The 12,775-nt window shown below is 52.8% G+C and overlaps 1 protein-coding gene across 2 annotated transcripts in view; it reads left to right on the top strand.

Moving 5' to 3' along the window:
* The window catches only part of Pdgfrb (platelet derived growth factor receptor beta), a 37,191-nt gene that overhangs the window by 18,062 nt on the left and 6,354 nt on the right, over positions 1–12,775 (top strand). For both annotated transcript variants that reach the window (XM_005074687.4, XM_013116813.3), the window contains exons 4-16: positions 66–332; positions 1,001–1,128; positions 1,209–1,383; positions 1,870–2,062; positions 2,936–3,051; positions 4,233–4,356; positions 4,943–5,154; positions 7,870–7,964; positions 8,786–8,918; positions 9,389–9,493; positions 9,804–9,914; positions 11,144–11,303; positions 12,474–12,634. In XM_005074687.4, the coding sequence (XP_005074744.1) occupies positions 66–332; positions 1,001–1,128; positions 1,209–1,383; positions 1,870–2,062; positions 2,936–3,051; positions 4,233–4,356; positions 4,943–5,154; positions 7,870–7,964; positions 8,786–8,918; positions 9,389–9,493; positions 9,804–9,914; positions 11,144–11,303; positions 12,474–12,634 (1,980 nt within the window). The remainder of the gene's footprint in view (positions 1–65; positions 333–1,000; positions 1,129–1,208; positions 1,384–1,869; positions 2,063–2,935; positions 3,052–4,232; positions 4,357–4,942; positions 5,155–7,869; positions 7,965–8,785; positions 8,919–9,388; positions 9,494–9,803; positions 9,915–11,143; positions 11,304–12,473; positions 12,635–12,775) is intronic.

Raw genomic sequence — 12,775 nt, 5'->3', positions numbered from 1 at the left:
CTAGCTTATGTCAAGTTTGCAAATCACTAACCAGGACATTCATTCCTTGGCTCTGCCCCTGACAGACCCCACCATGGGCTTCCTCCCTGTGGACTCCGAGGACCTATTCATTTTTGTTACGGATGTGAGTGAGACGACAATTCCGTGCCGAGTGACAGACCCCCAGCTGGAGGTGACACTGCATGAGAAGAAAGTGGATATCCCCCTACAAGTACCCTACGACCACCAGCGTGGTTTCATTGGCACTTTTGAGGACAAGACTTACATCTGCAAAACCACCATTGGGGACAGGGAAGTGGACTCTGATACCTTCTATATCTACAGCCTCCAGGGTGAGCTCCCCTTCCTGGCCCTCAGTTTACTAAGTGCACGGCCCCATATCTTACTGGATTCTCCTGCAGCTTTGGGAGAAAGCTCTGAGCCTCAGTTACCCAAGGAAACTGAGGCTCAGAGAAAGGATGGAGCTGGTCCACAGTCATAGTTCAGTAAGGGTTGGTCTGGGCTTCGTAAGGTGGGGATAAAGGCACAGGCTTGGAGCCAGCTGGGTTTGGGAACCCAGCTTGGCCACTTCCAATTTGGACCACTCTGCACAGACACCCAGATCCCAAGAACCAGATTCCCTCACCTCCCATAAGATGAGGGTGGCTATGACTGCCCTCCTCCCAGATTTTGGGGAAGGTAAAATAAAAGAGATTCAGATGCCCAACGTGTAATAAGTGCTTGTGGTAAATGTCTCTGCACTTAGATTCCCAGAGAATTGTGGTTTCCAAGATGGCTAGCCCATGGTCAGCTCCATGAGGAAAGATATTCTGTCTGTGGTGTTCACTCCTGTAGTCCCAGTGTCTAGAACAGTGCTTATATATAGTAGCATTTAATATTATCTATAGAACCAATGAATGAATCTTTCACAATAGCCAACCCACTCCCATTCCCCAAGCCTAGTGCTGGTGGCTGGTGATGACCTCCTTGGTCCTAATCCAGTCTCCTGTCCCCACTCCAGTGTCATCCATCAATGTCTCTGTGAATGCAGTACAGACTGTGGTCCGCCAGGGTGAGAGCATCACCATCCAGTGTATCGTAATGGGAAACGATGTGGTCAACTTCCAGTGGACGTACCCCCGCATGAAGGTAATGCTGGGCGAGGCTCGGAAGGCAGGGTAGACATCTCAGCTGGCGCCAGCTTCTGATTTGGGAACTTGGCCTTGCAGAGTGGGCGGCTGGTGGAGCCGGTGACAGACTACCTATTTGGGGTGTCCTCCCGAATTGGCTCCATCCTGCACATCCCCACTGCTGAGCTGAGTGACTCGGGGACCTATACTTGCAATGTGTCGGTGAGCGTGAATGACCATGGAGATGAGAAGGCCATCAACATCACTGTGATTGGTGGGTGCCTGGGACTCAGCCCTCTACCCCACCCTGTGGCACAGACTCTGGTGTCTGTGTCAGTGTTAGACTCAAAGTGTAGCATCAGGCCCAGACTTAACTCTAGGTCCAGCCTAGCCAGACTCCTAGTTCATTGTCAACCCCTCAGAGCAGGCCTTGGCAGTCCCATTGTCAAAGTCAACCCCTGTACTAGTTTGAAGTTCCGGTGTACCCCGTGTGTAGTATAGAGACAGAACAGAAAGCTCCAACTCCATGCCCAACCTTAGCACCTACCCTGATACCATCAGCACCAAATTCCACCCCTGCTTCAGTTCCAGTCCAAGCTTGACCTCCTGATCTGCTGCCTGAAGAAGCTCTGACCCTAGAAGGCGCTTCTCTGGGGGTACAGGCCTCCAGGAACACTCCGCTAGCAAGACCCACACCCTCCCTGGTGTCTGGCATAGCTCCGCCCACAGGGCGGTCCCTGACTGTTGTATACCTTCACAGAGAGTGGCTATGTGAGACTGCTGGGGACCCTGGGTGACGTGCAAATTGCTGAGTTGCACCGGAGCCGGACATTGCAGGTGGTGTTCGAGGCTTATCCGCCACCCACTGTCCTGTGGCTCAAGGACAACCGGACCTTGGGTGACTCCAGCGCCGGTGAGATGGTTCTGTCTACTCGCAACGTGTCTGAGACCCGGTGAGCACCAGCTAGCCCACCTGTTTTGGAAACTTCAAAGCTGCCAGGCATCTCAGGGTCTTCAGACACCAACAAACATAGGTCCTCTTTGTCTGAGAGTCTGCTGTGTGCTAGGCACATGCCAGCTGCCAGGGATGCTGCAGGACCAGTGTTGTTAAAATGTTTAGGTTTATCCAGTAAGGAGACACAGACTGCGGCTCAACGATCCCACGTGGAGTTTATTGGTGGACGGGGAGGGAAAAGGGGGTGAGAGGTAACCAACCCGTGCAGAGCAGAGAGAGAGAGAGAGAGATAAGAGAGAGACAGAGTAAGAGGAAGAGAGGAAGAGAGCAAGAGAGGAAGAGAGTAAGAGAGAGTAAACGGGCAGGGGTTAGTCCTTTAAAGGGGTCCTTTGCACCTGCCTGGTTCTCACGGAACTCTGGGCTGGCCAGAGTGTTGCCTGAACCTTTCAACCAGAGCAAGCCACTCTGCCCCTCCTGGAGGGGGAAGCAGACGCTGGTGGGTTGGCCACTTAGGGGATTAGTTATCTTTGTGATAAGTAGAGCCGGCAGGCGGCAGCCAAAAGCAAAAAGACTGGACGGGAAGCAGGCATCCCTGAGGCTAGAGATCAGCAGATTGACAAGTCTGTGCCCCACTGAAGGGGGTGAGCTGTGGAGAGAGGGACACGCTGGTCCTTCCCAAGCCTTCCTTCTAGCTTAGTGGAACTGCGTGTAGGTGGGGATTCAGGACACTGGGTGTGAATCATGGCTCTGCTGTCATCTCCTACATGACCTTGGCAAGCGTATCCCTTCCCTCAGCATACTATAGGAAGGTGAGGATGCTTTAGGTTCCTGCAGTTCTGACTGAAGTCTCCTGGCCTGACCTACCCCATAGGTACGTGTCAGAATTGACCTTGGTGCGTGTGAAGGTGGCAGAAGCTGGCTGCTACACTATGCGGGCCTTCCATGAGGATGCAGAGGCCCAGCTCTCCTTCAAGCTGCAGGTCAATGGTAAGCTTCACCTGCCTTTCCTGCTATCTCCTCCTCCTCCTGCCCCCCATTCAGTCACCAAGGAGGCTACATTCTAGACAGCTGATCTGGTGTGTCCCCTCTCCGGGCCTCAGTTTCCCCAGCTGCAAAGGATGACCAGCAGATTGTGTTGGTGTTCCCTCAAATCTGAGCCATTGACGTACCAACCCCACAATTTTACTTCTCCTGTACAACTCATACTTTGCTGAGCAATTTCAATATGGCAGTATTTTCAGAGTTCTACCTTTTACAGTTTGCATCCTAGTGGGGGAAGACAAATAGTAAAGGAGGAATTCCCAGCAACACCAAAAAGGTTAGAAGACAAGAAGTAACTGTAGGGGATGGGGAGGAGGGACACACACACATACAGAGAGAGAGAGAGAGAGAGAGAGAGAGAGAGAGAGAGAGAGAGAGAGAGAAGAGAGAGAAAGAGACTGACAGTTAGGGTTCTAGTTTTCAGTATGGTGATAAGGGTTGGCTTCATTCTGGAGGTGACAATTGTGGGAAGACTTCAAGAAGGGAGGACATTAGGCAGGTGAATATTTGGAGAAGGGCACGCCAGGTCATGCATCTCCCCTTGTCACATTGCCAGAGAAATAGCAGGAAGGGCGCTGGCATATATGGAGGGCCGTGAGGTCAGGGCAGAAGCACAGGAAGGAAGCAGGGGGTAGTTGGCTGAGTGCTTGTGGGCCTCATACAGTTTTGGCTTCTATTGTGACTGAAATGAAGACGACAGAAATGACACGATAAAGACTTAATGCTTTGTCAATTAGCTTTCTAAAAATAAGTCTATTTTGAAAGACAGAATTTAGAATCTCAGTTGTAGATGGAAACTCAGTGTCATATGCCACAAATGTAAAACAACCGCTAAAATAAATTCAGAGAAAACAAAACAACCCTGTCAAAGGTTCTGGGCTCCAGGCCTCTTCTCTCTTTGTTAAGGGAAGAGACAGTCTCAGGGTGATGTTAAAGGCAGGCTCTGAGCCTTGCCCTTTGAAGTACGGGGAGGAACCTGTCACTTTTCACACTGTGGCTCCTGGTGTCTGATGTTCCCCTGCAGTCCCCTTCCTGGGGGTGGGGATGAGGGTGGCTCTGGAACATGTCCCCCTGAGGTCTGTTCTGACCACCCCACTTCCTCACCCTGTGCTGCTCTGTCTGTTCAGTCCCTGTCCGTGTGCTGGAGCTGAGCGAGAGCCACCCTGCCAATGGCGAGCAGACAATCCGCTGTCGTGGCCGGGGCATGCCTCAGCCAAATGTCACCTGGTCTACCTGCAGAGACCTCAAACGGTGAGCACACCTGAGCCCCAGCCTCCCAGAGTACCCACAGCTGCCTAGAATGGCCCAGTGTAGGCTACCCTAGACCAACCCCCCCCCCTCCAGGCCCAGGCCACATCTTAGACCAGCCCTCTGTCTTCCTGAAGATACTGTGCATAACCTAACTTGCTCCTTTTCTTACCTTGACCCTGAGCCATCCTCAACCCAGAAGGCACAGGGTCTGGCCCCCAGAGGGACCTAATTCCTCCAGTAGTTGTTCTATACCTTTGATCAGAGCTGAGTGTAGTAGATGGAGTCGGGTTGACTTCAGGGTTTGCCTGACACACTGGATAACCTTGAGGGTCAAATAAGTGAATTTTGCCATTTAGGAATCTCAGTTCTGGAGTAGGAGCTCCCCCTGCTGGTCCATTGAGACAACACAGTAAGAACCTGCTTAAGGAACAAGCAGTCATAGAAATTAAGCATGTTTTCTTTCTTTCTTTTTTTACTTCTTTATACCATCACTGGATGATACAGCCTACTTTGAGCCTTAGTTTCCCCACATGCAGAGGGAGAATGAAAAGAGGCTGTACGCCAATCTCCTTGTGTCTCCTGGCAGGTGTCCACGGAAGCTGTCACCCACACCCTTGGGGAACAGTTCCAAGGAGGAGAACCAGCTAGAGACTAATGTGACTTTCTGGGAGGAAGAACAGGAATATGAGGTGGTGAGCACGCTGCGCCTGCGTCACGTGGACCAGCCATTGTCAGTACGCTGTATGCTGCAGAACTCAATGGGCAGAGATTCGCAGGAGGTCACCGTGGTACCACATTGTGAGTGCCCCAGCCTTGGGTGGCTCTGATGCCCTCCCGTTCCTTCCTTGATCCTGCTGTACCGAGCCTGCATGCCCAGAGTGGACCAAGCGGGCATGCTCACAAGCCTGTAGTAACATTGCAAACCCCACCAGGCTGTGTCCCCTTGCACATACACAGTATGTGACGTGGACACAGGTGCACAAACATAAAAAGCATCGTCTCCTGTGTGGAAAATGAACTGATGTGCATGATGCATGCTGTAAACTCTGAACATGAGGAGGCTGGTCTTGGGACTCTGGTGTGTACACTCTTCGTGTGCACATGCAATCTGTGCTGGGGATGCTTAATGCCCTGAGTACACACGTGTTAGCATGTGCTCAAGCACTCACAATGCTGTCCATGTGTATAAAACTGCAGGATATATTTTTGCAAGCTATGTGTATAAACCTTCCCAAATGCAAGACTTGCATGTAAGTCTACAAAATGAATGTCTATCTGCATGTACATGTGGGAGCACAAGCCCCATCCATGTGTATAAATCATGCACATACAGTTCCTGTGCACATGTGAAAACTAGCATGGTGCATATCTGTACTCACATAAGTGCAACATATAAAACGTAAAAAGGCACTAAGCACAACTCTGCACACATACATCTCCATACAATATGTGAACCTTAGCAGGTAACATATATGTATAACTATTGTACATATGAGCAGTATTTGCCAGGGTCCAGATATGTATACATGTCTCTCTCTCTCATCCTTGCCTGCACATGTGTGTGCATGCACCTATTTCCTACTCAGTAAGTTATGGGACCCAAACTCACGAGGGTACAGAGGCCAATGGGCCAGTCCAGAGGGAGGAGGCAGCCAAGGGAGTGAATCACTACTTCCAGGGAGCAGCCCTTAGAGAGAAGAAGCCCTATGCTAACCTTGGGGTTGAAGAAATATCCCAGGAAAATATAAGCTTTACATCAAATACTGAAAGATGACTAGGTGTTAGCCTGTGAAGGCATGGTGTTGCAGTGAAGGCCTGTGTAAAAACCAAACTGTCTGGAAGGCAAATTGTATGTGGATTTGGGGCGGGGTGGGGGGAGTAATAGGGCAGGAAGTGGTAAGGAGTGAGGCTACAGGATACAGAAGTCAGAGAAATCAGAGCTTCAAAAGACATTTTGTACATACACAGACAGACAGACAGACGCACGCACACACGCATGCACGCACACACACACGTGAGCGCACACACACACGCATGCACACACACACGCGCGTGCACACACACAGGCTGCCCCACACAGTCTTGTACATGTTTGTCTGTGTACATACCTGTCACCTGCCTTTAGAATATGAGTGAGCTTTTAAATATCCTTATTGGGGCTGGAGAGACGCCTCAGAGCTTAAGTGCGCTGGCTGCTCTCCCAAAGGACCCGAGTTCCATTCCCAGCACCCATGTCAGGGGGCCCACGACCTCCTGTAGCTCCAGATCCCATGGATTTAATGCCTTCTTCTGGCTTCCCTCAGCATGCACACACACGTCATTCGGGCGTACAACTGCACACATATGCACGAACATGGAAATGAAATAAATATTTAAAATAAAGTGCCCTTATTTCCCCCATGCTCTCTTATAGGCACACATACCCCTGAGCAAGTGGGCACAGCAGAGTGTGCGCATGCAGCCTGCCATGTAGACCCACTCTGGGCCTGAGTAAAGGCAGGATGAAAGTCTCTGGTCAGGACACTGTGTACTGTTACACAGAGACCTGGGATGACTCTGACGGTCCCTGGAGGGTGCAGGCTCCCTCTGCAAGACCAGGGTGTGGGGCTGTTGGGAAGAGAGGACAGAGATGTCAGGCAGTGACCCTAAGAAGGAAAGAATGTGGAGTAATTCGGAGGAAGGCTCCCCGGGGAACAGAGGAGGGCAGGAAGGAGACGTAGGAGGAAGACGCAAGTTCCCAGAAGACAGCAGCTATTGCTAATCAGGGAAGGACAGGGGCTGGGGCTTCAGCCAGGCTGACTGGGTAGCAGGGAGGCTGGGTCCTTGGGCTAGAGAAGACTCAGGGCTCAGGGGGCCCAGGGAGACCTGCATGTTCACCTCAGGGAGACCTGCATGTTCACCTCAGGGAGACCTGCATGTTCACCTCAGGGAGACCTGCATGTTCGCCTCAGGGAGACCTGCATGTTCACCTCAGGGAGACCTGCATGTTCACCTCAGGGAGACCTGCATGTTCGCCTCAGGGAGACCTGCATGTTCGCCTCAGGGAGACCTGCATATTCACCTCAGGGAGACCTGCATGTTCACCTCAGGGAGACCTGCATGTTCACCTCAGGGAGACCTGCATATTCACCTCAGGGAGACCTGCATGTTCGCCTCAGGGAGACCTGCATGTTCACCTCAGGGTGCTGGGCGGTGCACTCAGACTGCCACACCACACACCAGCTGGTCCCCAGGGTCGAACAGAAGCCTTTCTGATACAGATTATTCAGGTCACTGAAGTTCAAAGTCAGCTCCTTCAGTCAGTCACCCAGTGAGTGCCTCGGCCATTTGGTTAAAAGTGGCAGTTAAGACAGCCCAACAGGGCCTGGGCTCAGAAGAGCGGAGGGCATGGCCCGGTCCTCAGGGCGCTGAACGCAGGCAGGACGACTCCAGTGATCTGTGATGCCCACAGCGAGACGGGAGAGCAGCTGCCAGTCGCTGTTTGCTTATGGCTGGTCTTTTCTCTGTGTCCAGCCCTGCCCTTCAAAGTGGTGGTGATCTCAGCCATCCTGGCCTTGGTGGTCCTCACCGTCGTCTCTCTCATCATCCTCATCATGCTGTGGCAGAAGGTAAGCACCTCTAGCCCATAGGTGCAACGCAGCACCCGTATTTCCTCATGGTCTCCACTGAATGGCACACAATCTGGCGTATGTGCAGGGCCCAACGTGGAGCTCAGCTGGGAGCTGACTCAGAGCAACACCGGGTCCCCATCTCCCTCCACCCGCAGCGGGCTGGGCCGACCTGGGCCTGGTGCAAGTGGTCCAGGATGCCTGGCCCCTGCTCTTTCCCCTGCCCAAGTCCTTCCTATTCAACCCAGTCGTGGGACAGTGACACCTTGTGGGTGGACTGTCCGGGCCCCATGATTCTTCCAGCTCTTACCCACAGAGACTCCTATGAGTCACTAGAATGCAATCTGACCCCACAAATCTAAAGTTTCAATGCTCTATTCTGACATTTTCCCACTTGGTAGCTCCAAATGCTTATGATTCCTAACAGACTTGACATGGGGAGGGGCCACCCACATTTGACATCTGTCCTATCCTATGTTGTCACTTCCTGGGTAACCTGCCCTTCCCATCCGAGGAGTAACTGGGGCTCAGAGAGAAGCTGATGAAGCAGTTCTAGTGAGTGAGGACCACCCTGTCAGCTGGTCTCCCGAGGCTCTCAGGGTTTCTCGGCTACACCTTCCACTGCTGGAGCCCCTTAGCTACCTCTGAGCTCACAGAGACCTTGGTTTTGCTGGTCACTCGTTATATCACTTCAAATATGTCCCTGCCCTCTCTGGGTCTCAGAGTCTCCTGTCCCATCTTCCCTAAGGGCTGAACCTGATAGGCTCAAGGCCAAAGGCGCCCTCTGACCAGCCGGCTCACCTGTTGGTCTTGCCCTGCAGAAGCCACGCTATGAGATCCGATGGAAGGTGATCGAGTCTGTGAGCTCTGATGGTCATGAATACATCTACGTGGACCCTGTGCAGTTGCCTTATGACTCGACCTGGGAGCTGCCCCGGGACCAGCTTGTGCTCGGTCAGTCCTAAGAGATACTTGGTGCCGGTGGGGACCCTGAGATCTGTTCCCAGCATGGCTGCTACTAGCAGAGGCCCGGCCAGAGCTGATACCTTGCCTTCATTGGCTCTTAGTATTCTTTCTATATGGTGAAGACAGGATGATCCCTGATAGCACGGAAGCCCTAGGAACCCAAGACTGACACATGGGTTTCCTCCAGGCCAAAGAGGAAGTGCTGGAGATAGTCTGGGGAGTCTGAGGCGGGTGCGGGGGAGTTGTGATTCCCTGAGGAGGCAAGAGGTCTTCTAGGGACTCCGGGGAGGCAGGCAGCAGGGAGATGAGACTCAAAGCATGGGAGCTCCCTGAGGGGGAGCACAGTGAGGTGGTAGGGGGGATGTAGAAGATGATCTGAGAGAATAGGCCCCAATCTGAGCGGGAAGATGAGGCAAGGCTTCCAGTTCCCGGGAGCTGAGGGTTTCTGTTCATTCTAGGACGCACTCTAGGCTCTGGGGCCTTCGGACAGGTGGTGGAGGCCACGGCTCACGGCCTGAGCCACTCACAGGCCACCATGAAAGTGGCCGTCAAGATGCTGAAATGTGAGTCTTGAAATGTGAGCCAGCCCACCCCTTCCTCACACCCAGGCCCCACTCCGCCTCACCCTCCCTGTACATTTGGTTTCTTCTGAAGGGCCTGGTCCTGAATTTGTGGGACGGAAAGGCTCCTTCCTCACTGTGACCTCTTCGGATCCCTCTTCCTTTTCTCCCCTCCTCCCACCTTCTCCCTGCTCCAATGGGGTCCTCGTCGTCACCCTAGGACACTAGTCCTACAACAAGGAGGGACAGAGGAGCCAGATTAGGCGCTGGTAGGGCCTCTACACTGCCTCGCTGAGTCCCTCTCCCTCCTCAGCGACAGCCCGGAGCAGTGAGAAGCAAGCCCTTATGTCGGAGCTGAAGATCATGAGTCACCTGGGACCCCACCTGAACGTTGTCAACCTGCTGGGAGCCTGTACCAAAGGAGGTACGCAAACCATGCCCCGGGAGACTCTGGGACTCCACTTTCCGGCTGTCACTCAGCCCACCAACAAAGGACACCCTTTCTGGAGTGTCCACACACCTGCTGCCCAGCACTTTACTTCACCGTCCAGACAGGCTCAGTTTTAGGAGCTCAGAATCATGATACCTTTGTGGTAGAGAGATTCCTCGGGCTACTAGATCCCGAGTCTCTCCAGACATAATTTTTTTCTTCAGGTGATTAAATTTTATGTGAGTGGGTGTTTGCCTGTATGTCTGTGTGTGTGTGTGCCTGGTGCCTGAGGAGGCCAGAAGAGGGCATCGGATCCTTTGGAACTGGAGTTACAGACGGTTGTGAGCCATCATGTAGGTGCTGGGTATCAAACCAGCATCCTCTGTGAGAGCAACAAGTGCTCTTAGCCGATGAGCATCTCTCCAAACTCCATTTTTGTGTTGTCACAATACACTTTGAAAACCATGAGAAAGTAACAGCTCCTACAACTCAGAGACAGCAGAGCCCATCCGCGCGCTAGCCAGGAGCTGGGTTTTGTTCACATGGGTGTTAAAAGTCACACTGTGTTTATTTGAGGGTTTGGTTACCTATTGGGTTGCCGATGTAGTAATAATAGTGAAGTTAGTGCCATTTGCAGCTGCCTGTTGTGAGATCTGGGATTTTCCTCGGTATTGTGTAATCGGTCTAAATACGGAAGTACATTGCACACAGACTGTTGTCCGCGCCTGCAATGAACATATTTCAAAAGTGTTGTTTTCATCTGTTGGATGGCTTTAAGCGCGTTGAACTCAAGTGTAACTGGCGGATTGTGCTGACAGTCACGTTTACCTGTTTTATGTAGACCAGAATCCAAGAGTCTGAAAGCAGCTGCAGCAACTGATGTCCTAGGCCTGTCACATGCTGAGCCCTCAAAGGCATCACCTCAGGGGTCTTCATGTCAGCCCCGAGGGTGGGTGCAGTTAGCCCCTGGCTAGATGGGCAGAGGAAGGCCCTGTGAGACTAACAGCTTGCAGTTACAGAGGGCAGCGAGAGGACCCGGGTTTGCAGGGCGCCCGGGTTTGCAGGGCGCCCGGGTTTGCAGGGCGCCCGGGTTTGCAGGGCGCCCGGCCTCTTTGCTATCTTGCCGTCCGTGTCTCCACACCCAAGACTTTATTGGCCTTGTGTCCATGCTGGGAGGAATGAGGCCTCCCCCGGTGTCTGACCCTAAGCCTGTCCTCCTGCAGGTCCCATCTACCTCATCACCGAATACTGCCGCTACGGTGACCTGGTGGACTACCTGCACCGCAACAAGCACACATTCTTACAGCGCCACTCCAACAAGCCCCGCCCACCCAGTGCTGAGCTCTACAGCAATGCCCTGCCCGTGGGGCTCCCCATGCCCAGGTACGAGGGAGGCAGCACCCAGCCGAGCTTATGGGCACTCCTTGTCCAGAAGCCCAAAGATGCGGGTGTGTGCACTGGGACAGAGTAGCTTTTCCCGAGCCAAGGCCGTAGCCAGACAGACGATGCTAGAGAGAGAGTCATCTGTCACTTCCGTGTGACCTCAGTGACGCAGGCCCCATCCTAAGCCGTTTGTAGATGTGACTCCTTGAACCCACCCATCATCCTTGTGCCATGAGTGTTCTCTTGCCTCGGGAACAGAGTGGCAGAGGCAGTGATGAGCTGTGAGCTAGTCTCTAAGATGCTGTGAACTAGGCTCCCAGCCTTAGCTCCCAGTCTTCCACAAGCCAGCCTCCCCAGGCCCCAACAGGCGACTCAACCCCTGTTTCTGATTGTCTCATAACGAACATTTCTTATCTCGTGTCTGTTTGTGTGTTGTTTTTAATTTATTTTTATTTTATTGGTGCTTGGCACGCATGTATGTCTGTGTGAGGGTGATGGATTCTGGAGCTTCAGACAAGCGTGAGCTGCCATGTGGGTGCTGGGAATTGAACCTGGGTCCTCTGGGAGAGCAGTCAGTGATCTTAACTGCTGAGCCATCTCTCCAGTCCCTCTTTGTTGTTGTTGTTTGTTGATTAAATAAGCAAAGAGAAGAGTAACTTTTTTTTGGAAAAGTATACCCAAGGACGTGAAAGTGCACCCCAGACCTCTCTAACACTGTGACCCATTTCCTTGCTTGGTTCCACTACTCCCTGGGGGGCTGGGGCTGTACCCAGGGGTCCAGTGGAGGCCTTGTTGCCACCGTAGACCATGCACCTCCCAGCTCTGTAGGCAAGGGTAGTGCTGGCAAGGCCCAGAAGGGGCTTCTCTGTGACCCACGTATGACCCTTGTCCTGGCTGCTGTAGTCACTCCCGGGAGTGAACTCCGAGAATACATGCTGGGCCGTATATCTTACGTCATCCTGGCAGTCCCAGGGCCCGGGTCAGGGCCGCACAGGTTAGTTGAAAGGGTTTGATTCGGTCATTTATAGTGTGGCAGGCCATAGGACAGTGGGTACAGTGGCTGAGGAAATCCACAGATGACAAGGCCCCATGGGCTCAAGCAGAGCGAGGGACAGAGCAGGAGGGAAGAAAAATCCATGGCTTTCCCTGACTCCATCCTCTTGCCTACAGCCACTCGTCCCTGACTGGGGAGAGTGATGGGGGCTACATGGACATGAGCAAGGATGAATCTGTGGACTACGTGCCCATGCTGGCCATGAAAGGTGATATCAAGTACGCAGACATCGAGTCCTCCAGCTACATGGCCCCTTACGACAACTGTGTCCCATCTGGTAAGTGGATGCAGTATTGTCACACATGTGCAGGCTCATCCCATATGCGCAGTGACGCCTTCCTTTCAAAGTCCTTAAAGTCCCAGCCTTGTAGCAGCCCCGGGAGGAGGAGAGCTCATCTCATACATGTGGAAGCTGAGG

Source organism: Mesocricetus auratus, unplaced genomic scaffold (assembly GCF_017639785.1).
Source record: "Mesocricetus auratus isolate SY011 unplaced genomic scaffold, BCM_Maur_2.0 Super-Scaffold_6730, whole genome shotgun sequence".
Taxonomy (NCBI): domain Eukaryota; kingdom Metazoa; phylum Chordata; class Mammalia; order Rodentia; family Cricetidae; genus Mesocricetus; species Mesocricetus auratus.
Note: the sequence above shows the minus strand (reverse complement) of the source record. Positions and strands in the feature narration are given on the sequence as shown.